The 13,234-nt window shown below is 51.5% G+C and overlaps 1 protein-coding gene across 1 annotated transcript in view; it reads right to left on the reverse strand.

The window, feature by feature from the left end:
* Positions 1 to 561: 561 nt before the first annotated feature.
* TGM2 (transglutaminase 2) overlaps positions 562 to 13,234 on the reverse strand; it is a 34,331-nt gene continuing 21,658 nt past the window's right edge. Inside the window, exons 9-13 of the mRNA XM_020909066.2 lie at positions 11,960 to 12,202; positions 9,867 to 10,139; positions 4,277 to 4,437; positions 3,145 to 3,281; positions 562 to 2,464 (exon numbers count right to left, since the gene is read on the reverse strand). Of these exons, the coding sequence (XP_020764725.2) occupies positions 2,314 to 2,464; positions 3,145 to 3,281; positions 4,277 to 4,437; positions 9,867 to 10,139; positions 11,960 to 12,202 (965 nt within the window). The 3' untranslated portion in view covers positions 562 to 2,313. The remainder of the gene's footprint in view (positions 2,465 to 3,144; positions 3,282 to 4,276; positions 4,438 to 9,866; positions 10,140 to 11,959; positions 12,203 to 13,234) is intronic.

The following is a 13,234-nucleotide window of genomic DNA, read 5'->3' on the forward strand; positions in this document are numbered from 1 at the left end:
GCATTTGTGGCTCACATTATATTTCTACTGAACAACACAGGTCTTATGGGAACTGAGTTGAAACACATCAATTGACCAATTCAGCATATGTTAGGGTCTATTTAAGAGATACTTGGTCCCTGCCCTTGAGGACTTCAGACAGGAAGTGGGGGGGCAGGTATATCAACATGGAACTAAAAGTCACTGTGATAAGTGTTTGAGTTAGTCCATGTTCCAGGGTTCTGAGAAGAAATCTGGGTAGGCTCCACAAAAGAGGTGACTTTAATGTGAAGCATTATAAAATGAATAGGAGTTCATAAGCTGGGTAAGGAAAAAAGAGGGGCACTCCAAGTTAAGAGGTTGAAAGTGTTAAGAGAGAAACAGGCACTTCATTCTGATCTGAACATGGCTGTTTGGAGATGGGATTGGAGAAAGAGCTAGACAGTTGTAGAGCTTTGAATGCTGCTTAAATTTAGATCTGAGGGAGGCACTGAAGCTAGGGAAAGACTCTTAGCATGAAGTGGCTTGTCCAGATGCTAAATGAGCTCACCCACTCACTCTCCTCAAAAGCATGACCAGACCTTGTTTGAATGTGAAAAATAAATTTTATTTCAGTGCTTGCTGTTTGTGGCTCAAAAGCACATCTACTGCTTGCTTGGAACCCAAAAGTGTTTATAAAACTAGAGGGAAATAGAGCAATATTTATATAGAATGAATATATACTGGCTCATCTTGTGCTTCTTCTTGTGCAAAGCAGAACATTCTAAGTGTATCAGCGTGACTTTCTCCAAGTCCCTCTCTGGGGCTTGGGGGCTCCCTGGAGGCTCTGACCCCACTCCAGACACAGAATTCTCTCTCACTTCCCTCCTCCAGGCTGAGGGAAGCCCAGTCACGTGGAGACAGTAAGGAATAAAGTCAGAGACGGCAATTAAGGTGGGGTCCCCGAGCTTAGTCGGGGGGCAGGGGCTGTGTTCCAGGACTCTGGCTCTTCAAAGAGGAGATGGCTAAGATGCCAGCCTTACTGGTGGGTGATCAGCATAGGCAACTAAGGCTATTGTGAAGTCTAGGCATTGCAGTGGGTGGGCTCATGGTTAGGACGGGGATTTCTGGGGGGGGTCTCTTTCCCCCTAGAAATGGGCTCCGAAGGCAGATGCCTGGGTACAGGTGGGGGAGCCAGACATGACTGGGGACAGGAAGGTGGTCATGGTCATGGTCTCACACTTCAAAGCATCCTGGGTCTGTGACCCCAAGGCTCTGTGAAGCCTGGGAGAAGGACCCACTGTCATTGGTGAGGCTGGGTCATACAAGGCACCGGAAGTGCAGAGCTGGGAGGGCCTTGGAGATGAGCTAGTTCAACCACTCCCTGCGACCAAAGAGGAAACTGAGGCCCAGAGGAGGGGAAGGCAGTAGCTGGCCAGACCTGGGGCTCGAACCCAGGGCTCTAAGCCCTCCCGCCTCCTTATCCTAATCAGGTTCCAAATGGACTCTCGGACGCAGCCAGGTCAGGGCTGGAGTGGTGGATGGGCACTGGACTCAGAGTCAGAGGGCCAGGCTCCCTTCTTGTGCCTTGACATTAGCCAGCCGCGCAAATATCCAGGAGCCCAGAAGCAGGGCTGGCTGCCTCCCTTCTCCGAGCCCAGTCTCCTCACTGAGAAAACAGCCCCCGCTCTGCAGTTTCCCGTGGCGATTGAATGGGCTGATGGCTGTGTAAACACCAGTGAGCCCAGGAAGTGCCAGGCACTTACTAGGTGCCTCACCATTGTGAGAGGGTGGGGGGAGTATTGGGTCAGGGCCGCTGGGATGTGAGGAGATTTGGGGTGTGGTCTTCCTGGGACCCTCCCCATCTGCACCTGCTCAGGCTCTGTCTGCCAAGGGCCCCTGGGGTCTGGGCTCAACCTGGGGAAGGGGTTCAGAGTACTCTAGGGAGCTGAGTTCCTTGATCGGGTCACTAGACACACTTTTTTTGCATGCTCCCCGGAAAGGGGCTCTGACTTCGATCAATCAGTATGGCGGGTGTGAATGGCCTTTTAAGGGGCCTCTGGGCTGGGAAGGGAGGGGGAGACAGCCTACCCCCCAGGCCCAGTCAGCCAAGAGGAGGCCTCCCACAGTGCAGGCACAGAACATCCTTCATAGGTGAGGGGCGTGGGGAGCCAGGTTCAGGGGGACAAAGTGGGCGGGAAGTACATTCAATTCCAAAGGGCCCCGCAGGCAGCCCACCCCTGCCCTGAGGTCTGGGGCCCAAGGAGGGGCAAGTATTGCTCAGTAGCTTGGGATAAAGATTGGGGTCAAGTTGGGGGCCCTCGGTGGCTGAGGTGGGGCTGGCACGGGGACCCCTTAGGAGGGGCCAACGATGACGTTCCTGAAGCCCTTCACAGCCTTCAGCCGGTCGCTATCGAAGTTCACCACCAGCTTGTGGCGGCCCGTGTAGAGGGGCAGCAGGTCCACCCTCACCTTGACTTCCTCCCCCGCCTCCACAGGGTCCGGGCTGGGAGAGAGAGAGAAAGAGGGTGAGGACAGGGGCCCTGGCCGGCTCGCCGTGATGAGGCCAGGCCGGGATGACATGTGACTACTAAGATCTCAGCCCAGCGCCTCCACGGAGATACAGCTTAATAATGACAGGATAAAACAGGCCCTGCTCATCGCTCTCAGGGTCCTGGGCCATCTGCCCTCCTGTGTGTGTGTGTGTGTGTGTGTGTAGGAGAGTGAATGGTGTGCCAGGGTGTAAGAGTGTGGATGCTCACATGACCACATGCATGAAAATGCCCTGAGCTGTACATATGTGATTTGTATTGTATACTGTATGCAAATGATATGACAACAAAAGAGTGAAAAACAAGTGTGTATGCTCATAAGCGTATGTGTATACAGACATTTATCTGTGAGGGTACATGGCACAGGCATGCATGTACACCTGTGTGCGTGTGAGGACCTGTGTGTCCTGAGGCGGGGGTTTAGTGACTGAATGTGTACCTGGTCAGGTGTGTGAGCCGTGTGCACGGGATGCAGCTGATGTGTGGGTGTTTAGACATAGACCTGTGTTGGTGAGTGTGTGGGTGATGAGAGGAGGGGGTTACAGTCCAGGGCTCAGTGTCCAAGAGCACCTGTCCCCTCCACGAGCGTCCGCCCTCTGCTCCCAGGGCCCAGGTGGGAGGGATGGACACTTACATGTCCACGGTCTTCTGCTCCTCGATCAGGCCCGCCCCCTCCACGGTGAAGGCACAGCCCGACAGAGCCACGGTGAGTGGGTTCTGCAGAGACAACTCAGCCACCAGCTTGCGGTTCTGCTTGGGCTCTCCCAGGATCTGGAGGAGACACGGGGCGGATGTCAGGGGCAGCAGAGAGGGAGAAGGGCCCAGAGCCCCTCCAGGGCAGCCAGGGTCCCAAATGAGCCATCTCCATCTCTGCTGCAATTTGGCCCCACGTCTGCGCAGCTCCGCCGCTGTCATTTCTCGCCTCGCCCAGAAAACACAGATGATGACTCCTGCCCAGGCCTCCTCCTTCATGGAGCTGCGGAGAGGCTCCACGTGACCCACAGGATGTGTAAAGTGCCTCCTTCATTCTAAGGTCTGGGGTGGAAAAATCAGAGGCTTTGGAAGCAGGCTGATCTCTGTTCCTTCCTTGCTGTGTGACCTTGGCAAAGATACCACCCTCTCTGAGCTTTGGTTTCTTCATAGGAGAGAAATGCCTGACTGCAGGGATCTCACGACGATTCACTGAGCTAACCTATGCAAGATTCTAGTAGACTGTCCGGCACATAGCACTGACTCCCCACCCTGCCACCCCCTGCTCTTTACCATTTATTTGTAACGGCAGCACTTGGGGACCTGGGGCTGAGACTGCTCCAAGTGAATCACTGTGATGACCATGATGACGCTGATGGTCAGTATTAATCAGCTTTTATTGCACCCTCATGACATGCTGGATACAGTCTATGTGTTTCCTGTAGACGCACAGCTAATCCTTATAACACCCATTTTACAGATGAATACACTCCAGAGTCTGAGCCCTTAACAACTCCACCCCTTCCTGCCCCACCAGGGCCCCAAGACCTCAGAATCTTGCCTTAGGAGTTTAGCTTTTAAGGGCCCACATTTCTGAGATCCCTAAATGTCATGATCCTACTACTCTGGGATGTGCGGATTCATTCCTAGAGGCTGTGGGTCCCAAATTCTGTTTCACGATGCTTTTCTTTGATGAAGCTAGGATTTGAGGAACCCTGGGGCATCACAGATCTTGAGTCTGCAGGAAGGGAGGTGCATGCAGGTGTGGGATCTGGACCTGGGGACCCAGCCCTTACCCGGATCTTGATTTCTGGATTCTCCAGGTAGATGTCCCTCTCGGCCAGCAGGTAGCTGTTGGCAGCTGGCTCAATGAGGAGGCCTCGCACCTTGATAAGGTTCGACTCGGTCAGGCAGTCGCAGTACTTTTCGTAGAGGATTCGAAGGGGGATGCTCTTTTCTGCAGAAGGGGAGAGGGGAGAACACTCATGCCATCTGAATTGTGGCCCCCACCTCTCCCATGGCACCTCCACAAGGCACAGCTGGTGAATGACTAGGCAGGTCCCAGCACTTTCTCCCACCTGCCCTGGCTCCAGCACTCCCAGGAAGGAAGTGGGAGGAGTGGGCTGGGTTTTAATCGTGCCTCTGCCCTTTGCTACCTGGGGATGCTGGGTGAGTCACCCCACCTCTCAGGATGTCTATTTCCCGCCACGAGGTCGGTGGAATTGTACCCATTTTACAGATGAAGAAACACTTCTGCCCATAAGTGTTCAGAAGGGGAGAGTTGGTCATGTTAGGACCACTGACTGACTGTGTGAGCCTGGGGAGACGACCTCTCCTCTCTGTTTCTGCTCGGTTCCCTCTCTGTTCCCGGGAGCATCTGGATCCCACAGGGCAGAGCTAAGAGCAGAGATCAGTTCAGAGCAAAAGTCACACAGCGATGGGGATGAGAAGGAAGCTGGCAGGGCCAACCTCCCCACTGTAGAGAAGCAAAGTGTGGATCTTAGCCCCTGTTTCTCAGACAAGAACACGGAAGTCCTAGGGCACCAGGGTCAGCTTATGAGAGGCAGGCAGGAGCAGTGGGAAAAGGTGCAGGAACTGGACTGATTATCCACAGACCACAGAGAAAATTCGGTACAAATATACAGTGGAATATCACTCAGCTATAAAAAAGGATGAAATAGCAACATGGATGGACCTGGAGGTTATCATACTGAGTGAAGAAGGACAGAGATAGACGCATATCAAATGGTATCACTCATATGTGGAGTCTAAAGAAATGATACAAAGGAACCTATTTACAAAATAGAGACTGAGTCACAGATGTAGAAAACAAATTCCTGGTTACCAGCGCAGAGAGGGGAGGAGGAGGGATAAATTGGAAGAGTGGGATTGACATATACATACTATATTTAGACTAGATAATTAATAAGCACCTACTGAGTAGCACAGGGAACTCTAGTCAATACTCTGTGATGACCTGTCTGGGAAGGGAGCCTAGAAAACAGTGTACATGTGTGTATAACTGACTCACTTTGCCGTACAGCAGAAACTAACACAACATTGTAAATTAACTACACTGCAATTTTTTTAAAAAAGAGAGCAAATCCACAGGCTTACGCCAGACCCTGCTTGTTCACGTGGTCACAGAGAACCTTGGGAGAAATCCTTTCTGCCCCTTATGTGTGTCTTTGTGTGTGTGTGAGCTGCTCCGTTGTATCCAACTCTCTGTGACCCCATGGACTGTAGCCTGCCAGGCTCCTCTCTCCATGGGATTCTCCAGGCAAGAATACTGGGGTGGGTTGCCATTCCCTTCTCCAGGGGATCTTCCCAACCCAGGGATCAAACCCAGGTCTCCTGCATTGCAGAGAGAGCCACCCCCATCAAACAAGAATGTTGGAAGGATGGTGCTGGGACTCTGTGGAGCCCAGTCAACCTCTCCTCATGTCCCAGTGCCATGATGGGAGATGCTGCTTCCTCTTTTTCTGTCGTCTGCTGCCTCCCTCCCCGCAAGAGACTCGAGTTTCCCAAACTCCAGTCATTCATGTGATGTTTCACACATCTGAGTAAATCTTCATTATTTGCTCATTATTTTTCTTTCAGTCCGCTTGCTTCATACTTTTCAACCTTTTCTTCTTAGGGAGTCTTCTTACCATTATTTGCCACAAACCTGCCTATTTACCATAAGTAGCAGGAAGCTGGTAAAAACAAACACCAGCAAACAAAGTCAAGTTTCTTTAATTCAGGCTCACGTTCTTGTCTGCTGAGCGCGCTGAGTTCAGGATCTGGTTTACTGTTAATGAGGGAGATTAGCAAGGGTCAGGGGTGTCCAGGCCAGTGAGCCCCCGCTGGGAGGTCATCTACAGGACCGTGAAGGCCTGAGCAGACGGCCACCTTCTCTTTGCATGGGTCAAGGTCTAGGTCCTGACCATGCACACTCAGTGTCCCCTATCCTGCTCTCTGGAAAATGAGTGCCCAGCCCTCTCGTCACTCATTCCCCGGGTGGACCTTCCCCAACCTCGGCTCCGATGATGTAGAAGGGAAAAAAAACACAGCTTCTGCCAGAGGACAAAAAGGAGTGAAAAATTCCTGGGTTGGGACTTGGTGGAACGGAGTGGAAACTCTGACCAGTTCCACAGAGAAGAAGGAAAACACGGTTCTCCGGGAGCCTGGAGGGGGTGGCCCCCACTGTTAGCTTTTCCAGGAGGCTGAGGTCAGGGTGGGGCTGGACCTTTGAGAATTGCCATCCACAGGCTAGAGGCCTTGGCCTGGCTTCGGGCCAGCGCTGGCCGAAAGAAAGAAGAAACGTGTGCGGTTAGTGTCACTCATTCCTTAGATGGTCCCTTTGATCATCGCAGAGATTGTGCTGCCCCACCTGGAGGGGTGAGGGCCCCAGAGAGGGGGCAGAGCGCAGGAAGGGGGAGAGCCGCTGAGCAGGAGGCCGGAGTAAGGACCGCTGGTTTCAGTTCAGCTGTCCTAGGCCTGGCTTCCTGTCCACTAGCACGTGGAAATCCCCTGGACCTTATCTCTAAAGCATAACCAGCAACTCAGCCAAAGTTCAGGGTCTCAGAGGGTGGGAGAATCAGTCTCAGGGTGACCTTGGCCTTGGAGGCCTCAATAGCGCATCCTGGCCTAGCCCCACCTTCCAGCTTGAGGGCAACGCCCCAGACTGCTGCCCTCCTCTGCCTTCTCCCAAAAGGCTGTGCCCCTCGGGGGTCTACGGAGCAGATGGGACCCCTCTGCTGTGAACACTTTCCCAGGAAGAGACACCGGCAGGCGTGGTTGAAACAGAACAATGCTGTGAGGAGCCCAGATGTATCTGGGAGGCAAAGTGTGACTCAACAGCGGCCCGGGAGGAAGTTACTCTGGCATCCTTGGTTCAGGTTGGGCTTCACCTTATGAAACATATTCCAGGAAAGACACTTCCGCCCTTTCAAGCAGTTCTGAATATGAGGAAGAACTGACACAGCCTTCGCACAACGGGGCTGGCGCTCTCTAAAGATGAACCAGGTCTCTCTTGCCTTCGGAGATGGCCCCCACTCTGTCTATGGAGTGGGTTTCCTCCCTGAATCAACCTTTCACTTATAAAAACAAAAGAAAAGATGAACCAGCCTTTCTACAAATAGGGAAGCTGAGGCCTGGAATAGAGAAGAGAAATACCCAGGAGCTCACAGCCTGCACGCGGAATTGCAGGAACTAGGACCAGGGTGTGTTTCAACCACCCCACACACCTGGAAGGATGGAGTCCTGCCCCTGACTCGGGGCCGGAGGCAGAGTGAAGACCCCGGTCCTCCGGACACCAGCGAGGTTGGCCATGACTCAGGAAGCTCTGAGCCCGGCCTGGAGAGCACTGGCACAGCAAGTGTTCAGCAAAGATGCTTCTTGTCCTCCCCACACCTGTCTGCACTTGCTCAGTGGGGTGTGAAGGGCCCCACCATGGCCGGGCACCATTTTACATCTTCCAGATCTTTCCGGAACACACATCTCCTTCCGTCCTTACAGCCACCCACGAGGGGCATGTCAATGCCCCAGCTGACAGGTGAGTGTGGTGTGAGGCCCGAGACTGTACATCTAGAAGGTGGGAGAGGCTTTTCCCTGGCTGTGGAGTAATTAAGATTTTACACTCCCAATGCAGGGAGGCAGCGGTTCGATCCCTGGTCTGGGAACTAAAATCCCACGTGCTGCATGGTGTGACCAATAATTAATAATAATAATAGAAGGTGGCAGAGCCAGATTCAAGGCCAAGTCTGGCCTCTGCACATGCCTTTTAGCAGTGAAAGTGTTGGGGCCCTAGCCCTGGTACCAACCGGCTCTGCCCCCAAGGCTTCCCTGCTGCTCCAGGACCCTGACAGAGTCTGCTCTATCCTGGCGTGTTGCTCCAGGAGTGCCTGCCGTGGGCCTGAGACAAAGGCTCTAGAGCTGACTGATGTTCTACTCAAACCATACTTCCCAGGTCCTCTCCCAACGCCAAGACTCCCCTGCCCTCCTCATGCCCGCAGGCTCCAAACGCAGAAGCGAAGAAAGGACCACTGTGGGGGCTGGGGGAGGCGGGAGGGTGGGCGGTGGGGGAGAGACCAGGCTCCATGCTGCATCACTAAGTGACCTCGTCAGGCACAACCCCACTCAGGGCCTCCGGCTTATTTTTAGGGAGATAACCAGGCGTGGTGACAAAGCAGGCAGTGAAAGGGATCAAGGGGACAATGACTGTGCAGGCGACCGACCAGGAAAAAAGAGCGACAGAGGCTCAGCCCAGGGGTGAGGGCTGGGTGAGCTGCGGACATCATTTCAGCCCCAAACATGGAAGAGGATCTGCTCCCAGGGAGGCCGGGCCAGGCCCTGGAGCATATGTTCATGCATAAGTGTGGAGTCTAGAAAAATGGCACAGATGAACCTATTTGCAGAGCAGGAATAGAGACTCAGACATAGAGAATGGTGGGTAGACACCATTGGCAGAGGTGTGAATTGGAAATTTAAGATTGATACGCACACACACTACCATGTGTAAAATAGATAGCTAACAGGAAGCTACTGCATAGCACTGGGAGCTCAGTTCGATGTTCTGTGATGACCTAGAGGGGTGGGATAGGGAGCAGGGGGTGGGAGGGAGGTCCCAGAGGGAGGAGATATATGTAAACATATGGTGATTCACTCTGCTGTACAGAAGAAAGTAAAGCAACTATACCCGCATTTAAAAAAATAAAAACCTAAGAAGAGAAGATCAAGGCTTTTTCCATCACTGTTGTAGCAACCCTGTCCAATATGGCAGCTTCCGGCCACATGTGGCTGTTTAAATCAAATGAAAACTTTAGTTCCACAATTGCAAGTCACATTGCAAGCATTCAATAGCCACGTGGAGCTAGTGGTCACCACACTAGACAGCACAGATATAGAACATTCTCATAGGGCAGCACTAGTCTTGAATCTCTTCTCCCTGAGCCTGAGAACCTCCAGAGGAATTGGAGAGGTTCTCTAAAGGGCTCTGGGGAGAGACAGCTGCAGTGTGGGTTGCTAGAGACAGAGGGGAGGCATTTGCTGGAAGGGGAAGTAAGTAGAGAGTCTGGGAAAGCAATCAGGGGTCACATGAAGATGAGCTGAAACAAAACAGAATAGCTGCTGTGAGTACAGGTTCAAGTTTCTGTCCTGTCACTTCCGAGCCGTGTGCCCTTAGGAAAGCTACTTAACCTCTCTGCTGTCAGTCTTCTCAACTGGAAAACAGGTGCCATAAAAGAATCCACCTCCTACTTTTGTAATAAGAAGGAGCTGGGTTGCCATTTATAAAGTGCCAAGGACAGGGCCAGACCCGCAGTGCGGTAGATTTTACATGCTCGATGCTCAGGGCACGATCCAGCCAGTGTGGTCAACAGCTGCTCCAGGAACACAGAACCTTACCGGAGTAGGGCTCCAGGGAAAGGCTGAGCAGATCCTTGGTGCCGCACTCAGGTCCCAGGATCCCGTTGTAGCTGACAGTGCGGGCACAGAGCAGGAGGCGGCCAGCGTGCTCCTCGGGGGTGCTGTTGGTGATGTGGGCAAAGACGTCGAAGTCGCAGCCCCTGTTCATGCCCTCGCCCACACGGATCCGCATGGCCACCCCTGTCTCCTCTTTATCAACCAGTTTGTTCAGATGGTTGGCCCTCGTGAAGGCTTCCCTCTCCTCTGGGGACCCTGTGGAGACAGGGTAGAGAGTTTCATCACAGCCGGACAGGGGATCAATGCGGAGCAGGCTGGGGGCAGAGCAAGCTGGCTTCTCAAAGTCTTGGTGACTCAGAGCACCCAGAAGGAGCCCCTTCTTTACATTACTGTGCTAGGAGGAGGAAAGAGTATTCTATTTACGTCCCACAAGCAAACTCCTATACACCCCTCAAGACCCATGCCCAAATGACCCCTCTTCCAGGATGCCTTCTCTGACTACCTCCCCAGGATGAATGACTCACAATACTTTTTGGAGTTTCATAGCTGCCGATTGCCTGCCATGTTTTTTTTTTGGGGGGGGGCCCAATAGGGTTTTTTTCTGTTCATATGCTTATACTCTCAAGTCTCTTGGGGAATAAGCCTGTGTTTCACTTAATCTTAAGTCATACCCAATGCCTACAACAGTGCTTCGTGCCTAGTAGGCACTAATACAATTCAAACTTTCTCACCTCCAAGCATTTGCACAGGGACCACTTTTAACTGAAATCCTTTCCATCACTTCTCCAACTGTTGAGTTCTCCAGCAGAATTGCCCCTTTCTTTATACCATTAGTTCTCCCCTATGTGCCTTGTAATTTTTCCCAAGTGTTGTTGGGTATATATCTATTTTTTTCTATCAAATCATCAGGTCTAGACATTTCAGAGGCCAGGGAAAGCATCTTTTCCTTCTGTTTTATCCTTTCCTGCAAGAGCATGGCCATTTCATAGCCAAACCCCAGGCAGCCCTTCAAAAGTCAATGGGGGTCAGATGAGGGCTGCGGTTTCTTAGTCACTTCTGTAAACCCTACTGTACTTGGAACACAGTAGCTGCTTCAAAAATATCTGTCTATTGAATTGGCCACTGGATGTGCAAAATAAACCACATCCTTTTCCCACTCCTGATTTAATATTAGTAGCAAAAAGAAGCTTCATCTTTGTGTCTGACTGAGCCCATCTTATTATCTTTAAGCTTCTTTTGGTCCATTTCTCTTTAAACCTTTCCAATCTACCTTCATACCCACTTCCCAGCTCTATGTGCAATACTGCAATGATAAACACTACAGTTTCTCTTTCATGGAGCTTCTCTTACATGGCCCCTCTGGACTTCCAAGCCTCTTTGGCACAAATACACTGCAGTAAAAAGGCATGGAAGTGCCCATCTATTGTAGCTCCCACGACTAATGAGTACTGTTAATAAGGGGCCTCCCAGGTGACACTAGTAGTGAAGAACCTGTCAGCCAATGCAGGAAATGTAAGAGACATGGGCTCAATCCCGGGCTTGGGAAAATCCCCTAGAGGAGGGAATGACAACCCACTCCAGTATTCTTGTCTGGAGAATCCCATGGACAGAGAGGAGCCTGGAGGGCTACAGTCCATAGGGTCACAAAGAGTCAGACACGACTGAAGCGACTCCACACAGACGCACGCACTATTAATAAACATAGACATCCTAATTTTTTGTTACAATGCATGCCTCTCCGGTATAACAGCCATCCCTTTCAGTTTTACTAAGAGTCAAACCAACCAAGAAAGTGAGGCTTAAAAACCAAATGGAATCCTTTTGTGGAATATAAAATTCTTTCCCTAAATGAGTAATCCTTGACCATTGCCTCCCCACACACACAGTGTGTGTGTCAAATTTGCACTTGTTTCTAAGGAATTTCTTGAAATAGACAGTAACCTACAGATCACTGTCGTGTGCAGGCTGCCAGATAAAACACACACTCACACACACACACACACAGGCATGCATGCCCACCGGGCCGGTAAAACCAGCTGCTCCTCTGCAGGGCAGTGATGAGCCCTAGCACCTACCCTCTGGGTACTTGTAGTTGTGGGTGATGTCCTCCCGCTCATCTCTGCCCACACTCTTTGTGCTGATCTTCAGCCCCACCACCAGGGAGTGGTTGATGGATTTGTGCAGCGACCCATCGTCCTGCCGGATCCAGTCCACCACGTCGGCGTTGACCTCGGCAAAGACGAAAGGAGCGTCGTATTTGGTGGTCAGGTCGCCCTCCTTGATGGCACGAACGGGAACCGGGCCACAGCAGTAAGTCCCTGGGTGGGGGAAGGAGGAGACAGAGATGGACCTGGGCTGAGGGGAGGAGGGCACCTCCCAAACCTTCCACAATCAAACCACATGTGGGTAAAAGCCGCAAGATGATACAGCGCTTTGACGCAGAAACTCCATTTCTGAGACGGCAGTATCAGATAAGAACTCAGAACTCCCAGAGAGGAAGCTCCCCATGGTCTAGTGGTCAGAATTCTGCGCTTTCACTGCTCGGACCTGGGTTCAATCCCTGGTCGGGAACTGAGATCTGGCAAATCTCACAATGCAGTCAAAAGAGAGAATTCCAGGGGACCCTGGAACTCAGCTTCTGGGATTCAAATCTCAGCACAGCCTCTTATTAGCTGTGTGACATTGGGAATTCATTTAACCTCTCTGAGTCCTGGCTTCACGTGATGACATTTGTACCTACAAATGAGGACTTGCGAACTCTTATCCGCTATGTGTTTGATAAAGAGAAATGTATCCCAAGGCACTTTAGGAAATGAAGGAGCCAAGTGTAGGCAATACTTGACAAGGGCGTGTGTCTGTCTGGTTTCCTGCCCAGAATGAGTAGCAGTTGAGTGCCTAACGCAGACTCAGGAAGAGTGTGTTGACTGAATGAACAAGAGAGCTCGTTAACAAGACAGCCTGATGCTTATCTAGGTGTGGTTTACAGCTGCCTCAAACCGGTCACAAATTGCAATGTTGAGGATTAGAAGCTCAGTAGCTATATTACAATGCATCTATCTGATGGAACATAATAACATTCAATTAAAATTCAAATCACGGAATACGATCTGATATAGAACTGCTAATGCTATATGGAGAAAGGAGGGGGCAAGGAGAAAAGGTCATGTGCAGCCAGAGTTCTTAACCTGGGGCCCATGGATCCCCCCGAGGCACAGCAAATAGAATTCAGGAGTTCATGAACTTGGACAGGAAAAAGAAAAGTCACCTCATTATTTTCATTATACTTTGATAACACTTTTTTTTTTATTGTCCCAGCAGACCACAAACCACAGTCTTAGGTGCACTTGTGA

Source organism: Odocoileus virginianus, chromosome 9, assembly GCF_023699985.2.
Source record: "Odocoileus virginianus isolate 20LAN1187 ecotype Illinois chromosome 9, Ovbor_1.2, whole genome shotgun sequence".
Taxonomy (NCBI): Eukaryota; Metazoa; Chordata; class Mammalia; order Artiodactyla; family Cervidae; genus Odocoileus; species Odocoileus virginianus.